At 42.7% G+C, this 19,289-nt stretch overlaps 1 protein-coding gene across 1 annotated transcript; it reads right to left on the bottom strand.

Moving 5' to 3' along the window:
- Positions 1-10,376: 10,376 nt before the first annotated feature.
- LOC136477745 (uncharacterized) lies at positions 10,377-13,874 on the bottom strand. The gene is made up of 9 exons (XM_066475996.1): positions 13,702-13,874; positions 13,458-13,557; positions 13,192-13,372; positions 12,655-12,727; positions 12,375-12,554; positions 11,619-11,716; positions 11,098-11,195; positions 10,836-11,009; positions 10,377-10,728 (listed from the first exon to the last, which is right to left on the bottom strand). The coding sequence occupies exons 1-9, from the start codon at positions 13,748-13,750 to the stop codon at positions 10,548-10,550; spliced, it is 1,134 nt and encodes a 377-aa protein (XP_066332093.1). The 5' UTR covers positions 13,751-13,874; the 3' UTR covers positions 10,377-10,547.
- Positions 13,875-19,289: the final 5,415 nt, after the last annotated feature.

Below are 19,289 nucleotides of genomic sequence, written 5' to 3'. Positions count from 1 at the left end.
TAATAAAGCCATTTAAAAAAGCACTTTTCACATCCATTTGATATAGTTTCATTTCATAATGTGATACATATGAAAGTAGGATACGGATGGCTTCTAATCTTGCAACTGGTGCAAAGGTCTCTCCAAAATCCAAACCTTCAACTTGGGAGAACCCCTTTGCAACTAGTCTTGCCTTGTTCCTCACAACAACACCTTGATCATCTTGCTTGTTGCGGAACACCCACTTTGTTCCAATGACTCTTGCACCTTTTGGTCGCTCTTCAAGAGTCCAAACTTCATTGCGAGTGAAGTTGTTCAACTCTTCATGCATGGCATTGATCCAATCTGGATCTTTAAGAGCTTCTTCTACCTTGGTAGGCTCATAGCAAGAGACAAAAGAGTGATGAGCAATAAATGAGGTAAGTTTTTGAGATCGAGTCATTACACCCTTTGATGGACTCCCTATGATGAGATCTTGTGGATGATCTTGTAGGAGAGGTGTATTTCTTCTATTGACCACTTGAGGAGGAGGTTGTGGAGCATCAACATCTTGTGCTTGTACCACCATTTGCTCATGGGAGATATGAGTATCTTCATTTTCTACTCTCCCATCTTTTTCACCATCTTGTGGCACACTTGATGAAGAAGATTGGTTAATGACTTATACATCATCTTCATCATCTTTTGGCTTGATGTCTCCCACTGGAATATTCTTCATAGCCTCCCTCAATGGTTCATCACCTACATCATCAAGATTCTCATGTGCTCCTTGGGAGCCGTTAGATTCATCAAATTCTACATCATATGTTTCTTCAACCAAGCCGGTGGCATGATTAAATACTCTATATGCTTTGGACTTCGATGAGTAACCAACAAGAAAACCAATATCACAACATCTTTGGAACTTCCCTAGGTGTTGCCGCTTCTTGTAGATGTAGCATTTGCAACCAAACACCCTAAAGAAGGAGACGTCTGGCTTCTTCCCATTGAGCAACTCATAAGGTGTCTTGCCAAGGAACTTTTGAAGGAATAGGCGGTTTGATGCATAGCATGCGGTGTTGATTGCTTCCGCCCATAGAGCTTCGGGGGTGTTGTACTCATCTAGCATTGTCCTTGCAAGAGTGATCAAAGTCTGGTTCTTCCTCTCAACTACACCATTTTGTTGAGGAGTATAAGTTGCAGAGACTTCATGCTTGATCCCAACTTCATCACAATAGGCTTCAATATTTGTGTTGTCAAATTATTTCCCATTGTCACTTCTAATCTTCTTGAGCTTCACTTCAAATTCATTTTGAGCTCTCTTGGCAAACTTTTTGAAGCAAGATGCAACTTCGGATTTGTCATGAAGGAAGAACACCTATGTATATCTTGAATAGTCATCCACAATCACAAGACAATAGAGATTCCCTCCTAAACTCTTGTATGTTGTTGGTCCAAATAAATCCATGTGTAGGAGTTCTAGCACTCTTGTGGTTGACATGAAAGCTTTGGTTGGATGAGTGTTTGCAACTTGCTTGTCGGCTTGACATGCACTACAAAGCTTGTCCTTCTCAAACTTCACATCCTTCAACCCTCTCACCAAGTCATTCTTCATAAGCTTCTTGGGTGAGCTCATCTCAACATGAGCAAGTCTTCTATGCCATAGCCACCCAAGTGTTGTTTTGGTGAATAGGCAAGTCTTCAAATTAGCATCTTCAGAGGTGAAGTCAACTAGATATAAGTTGTTGTATCTAAATCCATTAAATATCACTTGATTGTCATCTACCTTGGATACAACAACCTCCTTCTCGGTGAACAAGCATTGGAAGCCAAGATCACACAATTGTCCAACGGATAGCAAGTTGAAGCTCAATGAAGCAACATAGAGCACATTGGAGATGGAATGATCATTTGATATTGCCACTTTGCCCAATCCTTTAACCTTGCCCTTTGAATTATCTCCAAATGTTATTTTCTCTTGTCCATCTACCTCTTCATCTAGTGAGGTGAACATACGAGGATCACCGGTCATATGTTGAGTGCAACCACTATCAATAACTCAATGACTTTCACCGGTCTTATAGTTCACCTACACACAAGAGATTCAAGCTTTAGGAATCCAAACTTGTTGAGGGCCCTTCACCTTCTCAACAAGTGACTTAGCCACCCAAATCTTCTTAGGCCTATTCTTGTTAGGGGGTCCTAAGAACATGACTTTCATCTTTCCACTAGAATCTTTTCTAAGCATGTAGTGAGTATTGAAAGCAAAGGGTCTAGCATGCTTGGGCAAGGGTTGTGGCGGTGGAGTTTGACACTCATGAGCAAAGTGGCCTTCTTGTCCACACTCAAAACATCTCTTTGACTTTGGCTTTGGCTTTGATTGTTGTTGTTGAGCTTGAGCCTTCTTCTTCTCTACACTTGCCACATATCCAATGCCACTTCTATCCATCTTCATGACGGTGTTCATAAGTAGCTCACTTTGGAGATGCTTGCCTCTAGCAAACTTGCTCAATCCCACCTTGAGATGCTCTTTCTCTATCTTGAGCTTCTTGTTCTCTTCCTTGAGAACATCATTGTTCTTCTCTTCCTTGAGCTTCTTGTTTTCTTCTCTGAGCTTCTCATTCTCAAGGGTCAACTCTTTGTCATGATCAAGAGTTTCTAGCACAATGGTGTTGTGGCTTTTCATCTCTTCAAGATCTTTCATGAGCTTCTCATTATCACTCTTGAGCTTGACATACTCATCATAGTCATTGTACTCAACCACTTGCTTGCCTTTGCTACTAGATCCATGCTCAATGCTCTCATCAATTAAGTCATCACATGAGGTTGCTATATCAATCTTAACAACATGGTTAGTAGCATCATGTGGCTCATTTGGTAAGAATTCTTGAGCAATAACAAGAGTATCATAATTGATCTTTAGAGTTGTATATTCATCTTTTAGCTTGTTGTGACTAGTGATGAGCTCATTGTGCACCCACTCAAGTTTATCATATTTGTCTTTAAGCTCTTTCTTAGAAGATTTGAGCTCCTTGAGTTTGGATGATATAGAATCATTTGTTTCTTTGAGCTCAACATTAGCCTTTTCCAATGTATCACATTTAGCTAAGAGTGAATCGTTTTTAGCGTCAAGCTTTTCATTTTTAGCTCTACTCTTTCTAATGATCTTAGTGTATTTTCTTAGTATTTTGACAAGATCATCATATGAAGGTGAATCATCATCATCGCTATCGCTATCACTATCATCATCACTAGCATGTTCATCATCACTACTATCATCATCATTTGATACCTTGTGTTCATCCTTGGCCATAAGGCATAGGTGTGTAGAGGATGATGGCGATGATGGAGGTGAAGATGAAAGATCAATAGCAATGGCGGCCACCTTCTCATTGTCACTATCATCATCGGATGACCTACTAGATGAATCAATGTCCGTGAGCCAATCATTGATGATGTAGGCCTTGCCACTCTTCTTCTTCTTGTAGAAGTCCCTCTTTTTGCCATCTCTCTTCTTGTATGGCTTGTTCTTTTTCTTCTCATCTTCATCTTCATTGCTTGAGTCATCTTTCTTGCCCTTGTTCTTGAACTTGTCTTTCTTGGGCTTTGTGCATTGATGAGCTACGTGGCCAAGTTCGCCACAATTGTAGCAATCCATCTCGGAGATTGGCTTTCTTCTTGAGCTAGTGAAGAACTTCTTCTTCTTGCCATCAAACTTGATGCCACTCTTGTTTAGCTTCTTTAGCATCTTGGCGGTCTTCTTCACCATGAGAGCAAGACTTTCTTCATCATCTTCATCACTTGAGCTCTCATACTCAAGTCTTGCTTTGCCCTTATCTTGGCTAGCTTTGAATGCTAAGTCCTTCTCTTTCTTCTTTGTAGAGGATGAGCCATCTTGTGGCGTGATGTGCATGTACATCTCATGAGCATTGATCTTTCCCAATATTTGTGTTGGTGTAGCGACAGAAAGATCACTTTGATGTAGCACGGTCACAATGTGCCCATATTTTTCAATGGGGAGGACACTCAAGATCTTTCTCACAATATCGGATGGTGACATTTGAGTAAGTCCGAGCCCATTGACTTCCTCTATAAGAACATTTAAACGAGAATACATCTCATTAGCACTTTCTTTGGGAAGCATCTCAAAAGAATTTAGCTTTTTAATCACAAGATGATAGCGTTCCTCACGCTCACTCTTGGTTCCCTCATGGAGCGCACAAACGTCCGACCATAGTGCATGGGCATCTTTGTGGTTCCTTACACGGTTGAACACATCTTTGCAAAGGCCTCTAAAGATGGTGTTTCGAACCTTTGCATTCCATTTTTCATAGTTAACCTCATCGCCTTGTAGGTTAGTAGCATCCCGAGGTTTTGGGAAGCCTTGAGAGGCGGCTCTAAGAATACCAACATCTAGAGCTTCTAAGTACACCTCCATGCGGATTTTCCAATATGGAAAATCATCTCCCTCAAAGATAGGAGGAGGTCCATCCCCATGAGACATCTTGCTCAAAGCGATTAAGCTTAAAATGTGAGCACGAGGCTCTAATACCAATTGAAAGGATCAAGATGCCCAAGAGGGGGGGTGAATTGGGCTAATTCTAAATTTTCTTGCAATAATCAAATCCTATAGATAGCCCAATTAACCCCTTGTGCCTAGAAAAGTGTTTCTATCAAACTAACGCACAACAGACTTGCAACCTATGTTCCAAACTTACTCTAGCATGCAATTCTATGGATGTAAAAACAAGTATTGAATTGCTCAAAGTAAATACTCAAAGTAAATGCTCAAAGTAAATAGAGAGAGAGGAACGCGGCGATGTTTTGCCGAGGTATCGGAGAGTCACCACTCCCCACTAGTCCTCGTTGGAGCACCCGTGCAAGGGTGTAGCTCCCCCTTGATCCACGCAAGGATCAAGTGCTCTCTACGGGTTGATTCTTCGACACTCCGTCGCGGTGAATCATCCAAAGCTGCTCACAACTTGAGTTGGGTCACCCACAAGCTCCGCCGGGTGATCACCAAGCTCTTAATCACCACCAAGCCGTCTAGGTGATGGCGATCACCAAAAGTAACAAGCACAAACTCTCACTTGACCACACGAAGCCTAATGAGAAGATGGATGCACACTTTGCTACTCTTGATTCACTAATGAGGCTACTCTCTTGGATTCTCAAATCTCAATTACCTCACTAGGACCTTGCTCTTCTTGGCACTCACAAACGTGTTTCTCAGCTGTTGGAATGAGCAAAAGTAACTCCACACATGAGTGGAGCTTCTATTTATAAGGCAACCTAAAAAATGAACCGTTATGAGCTTCTGGGGGGGTGACCGGACGCTCTGGTCATGTTGACCGAACGCTCCGGTCAGTTCAACCCACGAACCAGTGAAAATGTGTTGACTGGACACTGGCAGGGTCCGGTCACTACTGACCGAATGCGTCCGGTCGCATTAAACCCTTACTGGAACCTTACTGTACTCGACCGGACACTGAACCCCCAGGGTCCGGTCAGTACTGACCGGGCACGTCTAGTCATAGGTTCCCTTCTCTGGAACCTTACTAGAGTCGACCGGACGCTGGACTTCAGCGTCCGGTCAGTTGACCTCTCCAGTGTCCGGTCACACCGAACACAGTCTCTTGATCAAATGAACTGACCGGACACTGCGGCCAGCGTCCGGTCGCACCGGAGCCAGCGTCCGGTCAACATTTGACCCTCCATTCACTTCCAACTCTCGATCATATGTGAATGAAGTTTGCTCCAAAGGATCTTAGGCATTCATAGGAGCTACCTAGAGCTAGTTTAAACAAGTGTGCACCACACCTAACTCACTAGACTCAACTAGGTCAAGCTACCCGTTCATACCCCCCTTAATAGTACGACCAAAGGAAAAACAAAGTCCTAAACTACTCTAAGTGTCTCTCCAACTCCAATCGACACTTAGAACTAGTCATCCTTAACCTTGTCGTCCATCCTTAGAAAACTGAAACGATTTCCACCGTAGGGGCATGACCACCTCGATTGCCCAATCGATCTCCATTACCATGACCTAACTTAATTGCCTCTGCAAAACACACGTTAGTCATAGTAATATTGTATTGACATTAATCACCGAAATCCAACTAGGGGCCTAGATGCTTTTAGGGAGCCACAAGGCATTTTACACGTCTTCGTCGATGTACATTCTATTCTCAAAGCCATGACAATGGTTAAATAGTTCCCATGAGTTCATGACTCATTCATCCATGTTTTCTTTTTTTGTAGAAAGTGAGGAGGAGCTGCAAGAAGCTGGCATAGAAGCTCAGCTGCGTGGATACTCCATGGGAGATGCCCTATGACCTAGACCTATCTAGTTCCTTATGCTCGAGCACTATGCCTACACGAGCAGGTTCCTTCGATAGACGGCTGGTGGGACCTCTTATGTTCATACTCCCGATAATGCAGGCAAGGGTCCTGCGGAGCACGACGTTGAGGAGGACAAGGAGGAGGATGAGGAGGAGGACTATGATGAGATTGGGATGCCTCATCTTGGTGATGCACCATTTCCTACACAGTTCGACGAACAGGTACGTGAAACAACCATTCGCCATATATGTCACAATTACTTGAACATTGTAAGTAACGATGCCTATATTGTAATTGTAGGGTCCTAGTTACACTCAGCAGTACCATCGGGTGTACCGCCAGTGAGACCGTACTAATGTTGGGTTCACCCCTAACGTGCTGCCTTCACATCCAAAGAGGCAGCGACGTCCGTGGTACCCATATACTCTTGGGTTGTAGGAGTTCTTTAGGATGACATGATGCACTTGTACTCGGACACCCATATATTGATGGAACATGTAGTATGTTGAGTAATGTCAAACTTATGTATTGATGAACTTGTGTCGTAGTTATGACTTGCTGAACTTATGTCGAACAGAGGTATTGTCGAACTTGTAATGAACTTGGGACATGTACAAGTTAGTATTGCTGAACTTGTGTATTGATTGTCTCGTGCACTTAACCTTCCTACTGACCTATTCATTAAACCGACACGACGAAATAACTTGGCTCACATGAGAACATAACATAAGTGCCTTGTTCCATTTGTTGCCGCTTTGTCCGCCGCGCCATGGCTGGGGGCGCGTCAGCCTTACCATGCCATGGTGGCTGGCGCGTCAGCCTTGCCACGCCATGGCAGCTGGCACGTTAGCCTAGCCACGCCATGGACGTTGGCGTGACAAACCCATGCTGGGCGCTGGCCAGACTCCCTTCTGAGCGCATTATTAGCAACAAGATTTTGATGCATATAATTTAGGGGGTTTCGAAAGATCGCAATGGTGAGAATAGTCTTCTAGATAATGTTTGGACAAGATGGGCACCAAACTAAGACCCAAAAGTAATACCCGAATGTGTGACAATGACAAAAGCAAAAGCATTATATACCGAGAATGTAACAAATACATGCAAATTGCAACATTGTAATACCATTTTTTATGGTGAAAGTTTTATGAGATAACACAATGTCCGTTACAAAAATTAAACAGTGTTTGTTACATGGGTACAATAGATAAATAGTTTAAATGAAACACAATACAACACCGAGAAAGTTCTACTACAATATAAATACCAAATCTAAAGCATTGAACTAGCACATATGTACCAATCCTCTACCACACCTGTACCAATCCTCAGTCTAAAACATACTGAGTAAGCAACTCATCGTCCGAGTACCAGTCCTCTACCACAACCTTGTTGCTGTGGCTAGGCTCACCTGCATTGCCCTGATCTGTCTATCGCCTGTAGTAAGCTGTCTCCGCTTCACCTACCGCCTCTGTGGCCTGAGTCAAGAACGTGTCCTCCTTCGTCTGGCTCATATGGCTAGGCTCACCTGCATTGCCTTGATCTGTCTGTCGTCTATAGTAAGCGGCCTCCGCTTCATCTGCGGCCTCTGCGGCCTGAGTGAAGAACGCATCGTCATCCTCCTCCGCCTGCAAGCCTGCCTCTACTAGAGCGATGAGCTCGCTCAGTCTGCTAGTGTCATCCTCAGCCTCCTCTACCTGCAAGCCCACCTCAGCAAGAGTGATGAGATCGCTCAACTGGGCAGTGTCGTCCTCATCCTCGTCCCCATCATCGGCCAACACAATCGAAGATTGGACGATGTGACCAGCTCGTGTTCTGTACTCATCTAACTTCTTTTCCTCATACCTTGCACGGGCCACCTCTGTGGCATGGTCCTCGCTGCATCCAATTCCTTCATGTATAAAATGCAACCAGTTAGCAACGCGATTATATTACATTTAAAATTAGACAACGAAAATAAAAAGGCTTTCAAGCACTCACTGGCACACAATGCAACAACATGGTCATTCAAGACCTATGCATCTATACTCTTGTCTCCTCCCTTGCCTCCTTCCTTACCCTCTCCTCCTCTAACATCCTCCGTCTCTCAAATCCCCATTTGTCAAGCCCAACATCGATCGGGTTACGAATACCGCGCTGTCTAGCAAACTCACGCATCTTGTTTTTGTGATGTTTAACGAATAGGTTGACGTAGTCAGGTCCATATCCCCTCTTCCATGTAATTACTTGCCTCCCCTTCAGTTCATACAAGAACTTAGCTTGACCATCATAACATTTCCACCTGCATTTCCTAGTGCTATGTTCAAACGAAAAATTATATCATATATGTCTTAGCAAAAGAAATAAAATACGATTTCATGTTTACCACAAAAATAATCAACCTCATCATAGTCAACCATATGGCCGCAATGATGGCCTATTCTAATCTCCGAAGGGACTAGACCGTAGTTGGATTTAACACCACATTCGCACTTGACTGGAGGTGCTTTGTAAATTAACCTTTCTTTCTTCTTTTCCTTTGCCTTTGGTGGCTCCAGCCATTGATTCTTAGAACCGTAGAGCCACTCATTGAAACGACACTTCGCAAATCCATAACGCTACAAGAGAATATATTAGTACACGCACACATATAGAGATAAACATTTAAACAAATATACTTTCCACTTACTTTGTGTTTGTTCGGACACACAAACTCCAACGTATTCTCTGTGTTTATCACAGCTCGATCTCCGCATTCGCATAGAGGAGGTTCCTCGAGTCGTCTAACTGTGGCTAGGTGCTTCTCCTTAGCCGTCATTGGCGGGGGGTGGAACCCACCGCTGGAAGTGCTGACGTGGATATCTCCCTCTACACCAATCGTCGAAAAGGAGGTACCTAGGGTCAAACTTGTCTGCACCGTCGATCCATTAAAAGAAAAAGCACCTCTCATGGGCCTACACAACAAGATTACAACAAAATATTAGTAGCCTACTTACACAAATAAAGAAAAAAGATAGTGGAAACAATTACTTACATTAAAATGACTGCATGTGTAGAAGCAACGCGCCGCTGTGTCTGGATGTCTCGATTAAAACACGTCGGCCGGAAAACCACAATCACAGTTAGGGACAGGGAGGTCAGGAGGGACGGGGGCATCTTTGCTAGACGCATCGGGGTATAATTCTCGAGGACGACCCCGTTTTCGCCAAAACTCCTCCCGATACATTTCTTGCATCTAACAAAACGGTTGTAATTTAACAAACAAAAATCAAAACATCACAAATTAATGTCAATGAGAACCATTTGCATTACAACAAATAAAATATAACCTACACTTTGGTGCAAACTCTATCTTAGATGCAAACATGAAAACTATATAAAAACTATACTTTGGTTAGTAAAAAATAAAATTTGGTACATCAACAGTATGTCCATATATTTATTCATATATAAAAGTTGAGATGCAAACTCAAACAAGCAAAATTCTTATAAAAATTGACCTTAGAATACATGGTAATCATAATTCTAACTAACCGATTAACTTTAACATTGGCAATCCTAATCATTCGATTCAACGTTCTAACAACTCATATTTTTCTCCATATCCTAACTACTCATTCAAATCCTTCGATCCAAACCACTCTATGTCAGTTGGCACGTTCAAAAGTGTTAGTTTTGAAAAAAAAAAAACAGTGTCAATTTTAAAAATAGTTTAAAAAAAGTGTTAAATTTTTTTTCTCAGCGTGGCAGTATGTATCTCCAAACTGAACTAGAAACAAAACTGCAGTTTGGTTGTCCCCATTAGCAGGTTTACCAAAGGTAATTCTACCATACGACTTGCACTGCACGACAAGCATGTTCGAATTTCATATCCTCTAGGCTGCTATGAGTGGTGAGTGGTGACAATCATGATATGCTGCATAAGTGAAGTTGTATTGTACGACGCCCATTGTGCACCTCAAAGCCAAATGCATAGGCTACGCTGTGGCATAGATTAGCACTTAAGCGTAGCTTTTTGAAACAGACTTCATCAATGGTAAAAGCCAAAAAAAAAAGCCCTCCAATTCAGTGGCAAATGATCACGTCTTTAACAAAAAGGGTAGCAACGCCTGCTGTTGCTTTATTCCTTATTCAATATCAGCATAATCAACGAACAATATGTGCCTCCAAATAAGGCTTGATTGTTTATCTCTGTAAGATAATGCAGGCATAAATACAACAAATCACAGAGAGGGGCCCTGAGGATCGTCATAGGTTAGATATACAAGTCACAACCCTGACGGGAGGCTTAAACTTTCAAGGATTTTGGAAGCCCCTCTCGTAGCACTAAGGATTGCTCCTTCGACACTTGGGTTTGTACAGAAATCTCCACAAATTGCCAATTTCGTGCTCTTGTCCCAAACACACTTATCATCTCCACTAATTGCAATGGCTGGGAAAGCAGCACCCCTGCAATTTTACATATTATCAAATACCAACAGGGACGGGGGAAAATGCTAGTTCTTTCAATACAATTAAAGGCGACAACCCTAAAAGATATGGTTGAAAAAACTGACCATCTGTGAGCTTTCATAAAAATTGGTTGTGGAATGCTTAATCCAGTCGCCTGGAATTCACTGAACAATTCCTCTGCCACTTTAGCAAGTGCCTCTGCTGAAGGTTTCCGTGGACCAATATTCTTTACTACCTTGGAAGCATACTCAGTTGTCGAATGCAACACCCAAGATTGTCTGAATACAAACAAAAAGTACATGAAGTGAAAATTTGTGACACCAGATAACATACTATGTGTACACAAAAAAAAACAAAGACATGTACCTGTTAGGAGGTACACAAGCACGACCTGGCTTGCTACTATTACAAAAAGCCCAACTCAGAGAATTGGAATTGTTGAAAGAGAAGCCATGAACGGGTACCTGATTAAAACATCATTAGGAAGATAAATAGACATTTTTGCAGGAGGCAGACGAATAAATTCAGAACCGATAAATGAAAGTTGCTTACAATATCATTAGCTAGGGAACAGCCTCATGTCCATAATTACCATGATAGCAGATTAGCAGTTAATATACAGCTAGCTAACTTGAGCATTTTGGGATACAAATATTTCCTGCAATGCTGCATTGTAGGACTTTGGTAACTACAATACCCCTGAGGTTCTACCTTATGGTCCATGTGCATGCATTTTTGCGATCACTGAGGCTCTATGCATAATGACAAATAGTGGGCCCATATGCATAATATATAAGTATGAACTGACTACAACAACAGTCTTTAGTCCCAAGCAACTGAGAAAACGGGGAACTTTGTGAGTGGATATAATTGAAGATTGCACATACCATAGCCAATGGCTCTGAGAATGCTACCATAAGAGCAAAACACGGACGAACTGGGATATCTTGAAGTATTGTAGGCAGGTGTGGAAATGACGATAAATCTGAGGAAACATTACCAAGGATTGGTCAAAGCATGTATTTCTCATTTTTTTTTCGAGGAAACACATGTATTTCTCATGCATCGCACTTGTATGAAAGATACTGATGCTCAGTAATTAGTACCAATATTAATACTACCTAACACGAGTGCAAGTAGTTAGCATTACCATTTAAGTGGACTCTTACGTTCAATTCAAACATGCTGCCTGTCTCTATGTTAACCATTATTTTGCCCTTACTTACAAACAAATACATACCAAGCATAAGCAGAAAAAAAGGAGAGAAAACATGCATCGGCTCAAGGTGTCCTGCTACTATGACTTTGGGCCCCGTTCCCTTCGCTGAAAAAACAAGCCGAAACACTGTTCCAGCTGATTTGTTGTGAGAGAAAAACACTGTTCAGACTGAAAAATACGGATTATAAGAGAAGCGAACAGGGCCCATAACTTACAGAAACATATACACAATCTGAACCCGAGGCATGAAAAGAAGTTGCTTTCGGCAAAATAAAAAGTATCTTTCCAACTAAAATAGTGATAAGAATACTGCTATTGACTAAAGTGATAAACATTTCATTAGTAGAACTTGTCAGGAAACAAGATTGTCTTCCAAAACTAGAGCAATAATATTGAATGATATTATGGAAACTATAGAACAAACCAAGAGGTGGCGGTCTTCCAGTCAACCCAGAAAAACTTGTTGATGCTACGTTCTTATCTGTTGCTACGACGTAATCAAAATAGCCAAGATCTTTCCCATCCAAGCTAGCTAGTGACCATGAACTCCTATCTTGAAGCCAATCCATCTTGCCCACAGTGACACCAAATTTGGCTATCACACCTAGCAGAAGCAGAGTATGCATGTACATTAAGCATCTGTACAGGCTCCTCGGTCTCTGGAACATTATGGCACTCAGAAAGTTGGGAGTCTGAGGTCTAACCATCCTCTGCACAGAGTGATTTGCATATTGAGTTCATGGCTGGCACTCCCACATACTTTTTAGCTGTTCCCTCCTGTAAGATGCAAGAACACATCCCAAGGAAAAAAATATTATATTAAGAAAACGTCAAATTAAACCTTGCGGTAAAATTTCAATATTCTCCTGCTAATCTATGTAAATCATGCTTCTTGAAAGTACTCTGAACACACCAATGCTAGATTATCTGAGCAACTGAAAGCCTACATGACACTGCCAAACTTCAAAATTGCTTCGCCTCATCCCTTAAACATAGATCAAGGTAATCATCAGAGACATTCCAGATGGACAATACACGATACACAAGTTTGGCATACCCAAACTATCAGATGCACAATATGTACAGTCATTGCCAGGTTTTGAAACTGAAAATTTTAGCTAACTTCTAATTGCTTAATATCTATGTGGGACCCTCATGGTAAATGTACCAACTGCCTTATTATTTCAGTTTTTTAAGCAATGGACAAACCTACGGAAAGGGTTGGGATTCAAATCTCGAACCTTCTCGAAGTCTGTGAATTTGCCGGTTGCCAGATCGAAGCATGCGAATGTGGCCTTCCACTCGGCGACGATCCCCCGCGCCTCCCATCCACTGACGACCCGGGCAACCTCGCCGTTGCTGACGGTGAAGTAGGGCGCACCGTGGTCGAACCGCAGCTCCGTGCCATCCTCCATCACCTCCCTGCGCTCACCCAAGCCAAGCACCGACCAGTCAGAGCCGGAGCGACGCGCGCGCAGGGGCAGCGAGGAGTCAATCGGTCGAGCACCTCCGCTGCGCCATGCGGCCGCCGGCGCCGCGGCCAGAGTCGAAGAGCGTCACGGCCACGCCCCGCGCGGCGAGGAGCGACGCGCACACGGAGCCGGATACTGCGATCGTCGGGAAAAGCAGAGTGAGGATTGCAGGCGCCAGGCAGAACGGGGTGGATCGGATCGGATCGGATCGTTCAGTTGTTCAGGAATCAGAGGTGCGGTAAGGGACGAGAGATGAGGTTGAGCGTTAAGGCTGCTTACTTCCGGCTCCGATGACGGCGACATTGGCGGCCACCGCAGCGAAGCTCATGGCTGGACGCTTCGCGGTGCGATCTGGACTGGGACTGTGAGCGATTCACCGGAGAGCAGACTGTATAGAGCGGTGCCGGTGCGGCGTGCGGCCGAGGCGGGAGGCTTTTTCGGCTAAGTCTGGATTACGGGTTGCTGCGTGTTATTTTGTCGCGACGTGGCGCCGCACGGACCTTTCAATTTTATATGGGCCATTCTTGAGCTGGCCTGAGCATGTGAAAGACAGCCCACTACTTGTGTGCTGCTGCCGCCGCCGTTCTCTTTCTGTATATATCTTGTTTTATTAGAGAAAGTATATGTAAGATACTATGCTAACTAGTATTATATATCATCAGAGATCACTGCATATTTTTTACTCTTATTTCCGTTGAAACAAAAAAATGATACTAAGGTGCATATGCAAGTTATTACTAACAAGTTACTTTTTTTTTGCGAAAATTGTTAAGTTACATTAATAGAAGTAATTTCATTTAACTCCTACATTAATTAATGAGGCACAGAAGATTGAACTAACTCATGCCATTAGATCTGTAAGCATCGCTACCTAAATTCCATTACAATTATTACTGAAATGGAATCAATTGCACTTGCACATATAAAAGTATAAAACTCACCCATGCATGACTCAAACTCCAACACTATTATAGGCTACTCAGTCAAAACACACAAACTTCACCAGCTACAACTAGTAGACGAGAAGAAATTGCCACCCTCACACCACAAAAAAAAAACGGTTTGTAGCAGCGGGATAAATTTTTTTTAAGGAGCGGTTGGTAATGGAGCTGCCCCTACAGTGACGTGCTCGGAAGTCCAGAGACCAGCTGCCCCTGGTATTGCTATTTGTAGGGGCGGCTGGTGATTGAGCCGCCCCTACAAATGCCGGCGTATAAATACCTCTGATTTGTAGGGGCGGCTCAATCACCAGCCGCCCCTACAAATGACCCACATATAAAGCAAACTGCAGCATCTTCTTTCTCCTCGGGTCACTCACTCCAACCCATGAAAGAAAGGTGGGGAGACCTTGAGCACCTCTCAAAAATTGCTCTACTAAAGGGGAAGGTTTTGGTCTTAAATCCTTTGGTGGAGAAGTTGTAGACGGTAAGAAAATGTTATTCCACACTTTTTTAAAAGTTTTAATGGTTGGTTAGTGAGTAATTATAGTTTTGCTTTTCTCTCTCTTCTATGGTGCTTGAGCTACTTATGAAGCAAATTAAACCCAGATTTTGAATGTACTAGGGTAAATTAGGGAGGGGAACAAGATCATACCCTTATTTGGTCCATGTTTCTTGATTTTAGTGAACAATTAGTTAGTTTTATGGATGTTTCATGTACATGTAGATCTAGATCTAGGGTTTGGTTTTTTTATTAATTTTGGTTTTGTAAATTTATGTTTGATGAAATTGGACTAGGGTTTGCATGAAAGATATTGGGTAAAATATAATTGTTGTCTTTGAAATTGTTTATTGTAATAAACAAATATATATTTTAATTATTTATGGATAAATGGGTCATTAATAATTTTTCTTCTACCATGGTGTGTTTGTATGCTTCATGTAATTATATTTGATTTATATACTTAAGAATAATAGGGGCGGCTGGTGATTGAGCCGCCCCTATAAATCAGAGGTATTTATACGTCGGCATTTGTAGGGGCGGCTCAATCACCAGCCGCCCCTACAAATAGCAATACTAGGGGCGGCTGGTGAGTGAGCCGCCCCTACAAATCCGACCCATTTGTAGGGATGACTCGTATGACCAGCCGCCCCTGCTGTTCCATTTGTAGGGACGGCTGGTCTCTGGACTCCCGAGCACGTCACTGTAGGGGCGGCTCTATCATCAGCCGCCCCTACAAAAAATTTACCCCATTGCTACAAATCGTTTTTTACATAGTGACAACTCCGTTAGGTGAAATACCATATCTATACAATACTACTAAAGTCGTGCAATCCAAGATCTCCGATCTCTCTCACAAACCACTGTTCCGGGCACAGTAAACATGGGGTGCACAGTAACGGTTTCGATGAACAGTACTCGACCCGGTAAGGAACAGTTGCAACCAGTTTTTTATGAACAGTACGGGTTACGATGCACAGTGCTCGCCCCGTTAAGGAACAGTACCACCTTTTTTTCGACGCAGTACCACCCTTTTCTAATGATGCAAACAAAGTTATTAGTGCTTACAACTTGGCATCGGACACTGTTAACTTGTGTGGTCTAGCGTCATCATGCTTTATGTTAGCACGCTTACGAATGTCAACAGTGAATTTTCCATCGGGGGTAGCTCACCATCCCTATCTTCGCGGGGAGAAAAATTCCTCATAGCTTCTTACTCCATGTCTCCGTACAGAGAATTCATCCCGGAACCTGTTCCTATTAGATGTGACTTATAAATAGTTTGTCCAGGAGGCTTCACTCCTTGCCCTAGGATGATACACCTCGGAACTAGCTTGTAAATAGTTTTACAAGAAAAGGATGCATCAAACAAGGATGGATGAGGAAAAGAAGTTACAATTTCACCTAGAAAGATCCCTGGATTTATTTTGTGTTTCTTATACTTGGATTTGACGTTTGCTTTCACAAGTATATATGAAACATATATATGCACTCCATAAAAGATGTATGGCAAATTCAGTATGAATTTGACTTCCTTAGTTCATTGTAATAACTGCATCATGTATATGTTGTGAGACAAATTCGGTATGAATTTTATTTTCTTGTCCTAACTGGATGCATGACGTACGACAAATTTAGTATGATTTTGATGTCCTTGTCCTAACTGGGTGATGTAAATGAAGTACCACAAATTTAGTATGAATCTGATTTTCTTGTCCTAACTAAATGATGTAAGGCAAATTTAGAATGAATTTGATCGATTTTCTTGTCGTAACTAAATGATGTACGGAAAATTTAGTATAAATTTGATTTCCTTGTCATTTTACTCTTAATGAAACACGTGCACAACATGTTCGCGAAAAAAAATCCTTGTCCTAACTGCATGATGTAGATGATGTATGGTAAATTTTGTATGAATTTGATTCACTTGTCCAAACTGGATGATGCAAATGATGCACGACGAATTGGGTATGAATTTGACCTAACTGGATGATTGTAACACCCTAAAAATTTCAATTTTGAAAATAGGTTTAAAATGATTAATTTATGAATTTTTGTGCACATGAAATATAGAAAAAATAATATTTTTCATTAAATTAAAATTCATCATAAGGTAGCAACATGTTTGTGCATACATACAACTGCATATTTATTTTGTGATGATTGGGTTTGATCAAAACTTCAAAAGGATTTAAATTTGGACTGAATTTGGATTTGAAAATTGGGTTCAAGAAATTAAAAAAGGAATTTCTTTTACTTCCCCTCTCCTTCTCGGCTTCTGGCCCAGCTGGCCTGCTCCCTCACCCCGCGGCCCATTTCTCTCTTCCTCGCGAAGCCCAGCTGGCCGGCCCAGCAGCGCCGCGTCGCCTGCTCCCGCTCTCGCTCCTGCTCCCGCTTTCGCTCTCGTGAGGCCACTTGTTCATTTCCTCCGCGCACGGCCCAGTGTTAGCTCGCAGCTGCGCGACAGCACCTTCTGCCGCCACGCTCGCTGACAGCCCGACCCCGCTTTCTCACTCGCTGTCACCCTGGGCCCGCTTGTCAGCCATCTCTCACCTCGCGCCGTCTCCTTTCTCCTGTCCGCACCGGACTCTCGTGTGTCCACCTGTTCATTTCCTCCGCGCACGGCCCAGCGTCAGCCCGTAGCTGCGCGGTAGCACCTTCCGCTCCCACGCTCGCTGACAGCCTAGCCCTGCTTTCTCACTTGCTGCCACCCTAGGCCCGCTTGTTAGCTGCCTCTCACCTCGCGTCCGCACCGGACTCCGCCGTCGCAGAGTTCGCCGCTGCTCCGTATCGTCGCCCTGTCGTGCGCTCCACGCCTTCCCGCCCCATAAAATCCGAGTGCCGTGCCACGCCGCCCCCATCCAGCCCTAAGCGCAGATGCCACACCATGCAAACCCTAGCGCCGCCATCCGCCGAGCACTACGCTGCCTCCGTGCCGTCTCCGACCGCGAAAAACGTCATGGTGAGTTCGCCATGCTTCTCTATTTCTCCCTATGCCATCCCTGAGTCTGGCCATGGCCTCTAGGGCCGGTTTCGTGTGCGCCGGCGAGGTCCCTCGCCGCCGGCCATGACTTCCGCCGCGCCGACCCCCTATTCTAGCCGGTCGTGCCTTCTCTCTCCCTCCTCTTCTAATTTCTGCCATTCCATCTTGATCGAACGACCGAGATTGGCCGATCCCCCTTCGGCCGGCAAATTTTCAAAAGAGACCCTATGTTTTCCACAAATTAACCCGCCGTCCACTGCCTTTTAGAAATAATTCAAAATATGCCCTTGATTTATCTGTTATGGCCCCTGTGTTTTTCCAAAAATGACGCCCGATCCACAGGACTATTGTAATTCAGTTTTTAATTATTTTTAATACAAAATTGATTTCAAAATATTTACAGAATTGCCATTGATCTTATCTTATGCGTAGTTTCTTCGTTTTAACTCCGATTTTACCCGTTCATGTTGCGTTAGTTTCGTAACAACGTAATCTACGTATTAGTGGTATTGTTTAACATGTTTAAAGCTTTTGAATAAAATAGTAATTAGATTAATCTATATGTAATTAGTCTTTCAATTAAAAGCAATTAGGGCTTTTCACCTCTGTCTTTTGTAAATAAAATAAGATTAATCTTATATTGGTTTTCTAATACAAATATAATTTGGCTTAAAATAATTTAGATATTCTTATATATGTTTTATAATTAAAATAAATGGAGCCTATAATTTCTTTTTGAAACAAACCTAACGGTAGTTGTATCTTTTTCAACGTAGCTCCGATTAGCGTGCTTTTCGCGTCTGTGTGATCGTAGCGAGACGTAGATTCGTTTTACAAACTTTTCATCTTGATTTTATGTTTGGTGTAGTGTTCTAATTTAGTTCTATTGTTTGCTTCGTGTATGATTGCATGGATGCTTGTGTGGTGTTCTATGATCATGTCTAGTCGGTGAGCTATACGTGGTGAATAAAGAAGCAGTTCTTGGAAGGTTTGGACTAGAAGAAGATCAGAGTTTAAGACAAGTATAGCATGTGATCTTCCTTGTTGTCCTATACACCTTTAATCATTTAATTCATATTGCATGTGTCTACCTTGACTACCACTAAGGATTTCCTAGTACTTTGTTACATCGTACCTTGTCACCTATGGGGTATTTCATTGGGCAGTATTATGCTAGTGCTCAAGATGAATAACCATGATCTTGTAAGTTGATTAATGGTATATGCAATAAACACTAAAAGATGCTTTTTAGTAACATGGAACAAGGGGGCTAGAGTATTGGGCTGTTTTTATGGTGCTCTAGATTCCTCTCCATAAGGACTTATCCGTAAGTGATCATCCGGGACTTACAGTACATTTGTGAGGGCTACATGGCTCTGGCTTTAGCTCAGTATGAGGACCTTTTCTAGCTTATTAGTGGTTACCTTTATTGGTGTAAGAATGG

This window comes from Miscanthus floridulus, chromosome 1 (assembly GCF_019320115.1).
Source record: "Miscanthus floridulus cultivar M001 chromosome 1, ASM1932011v1, whole genome shotgun sequence".
Taxonomy (NCBI): Eukaryota; Viridiplantae; Streptophyta; class Magnoliopsida; order Poales; family Poaceae; genus Miscanthus; species Miscanthus floridulus.
Note: the sequence above shows the minus strand (reverse complement) of the source record. Positions and strands in the feature narration are given on the sequence as shown.

Bases quoted from the DNA above. Each gene is read 5' to 3' on its own strand.
- LOC136477745 (XM_066475996.1), bottom strand. From the start codon at position 13,750: ATGAGCTTCGCTGCGGTGGCCGCCAATGTCGCCGTCATCGGAGCCGGA. The intron at 12,728-13,191 runs GTTCGAGATTTG...TGCATCTTACAG, and splicing joins AATTCACAGACTTCGAGAAG to GAGGGAACAGCTAAAAAGTA. The intron at 11,717-12,374 runs GTTTGTTCTATA...ATGTTTCCTCAG, and splicing joins TGGAAGACCGCCACCTCTTG to ATTTATCGTCATTTCCACAC.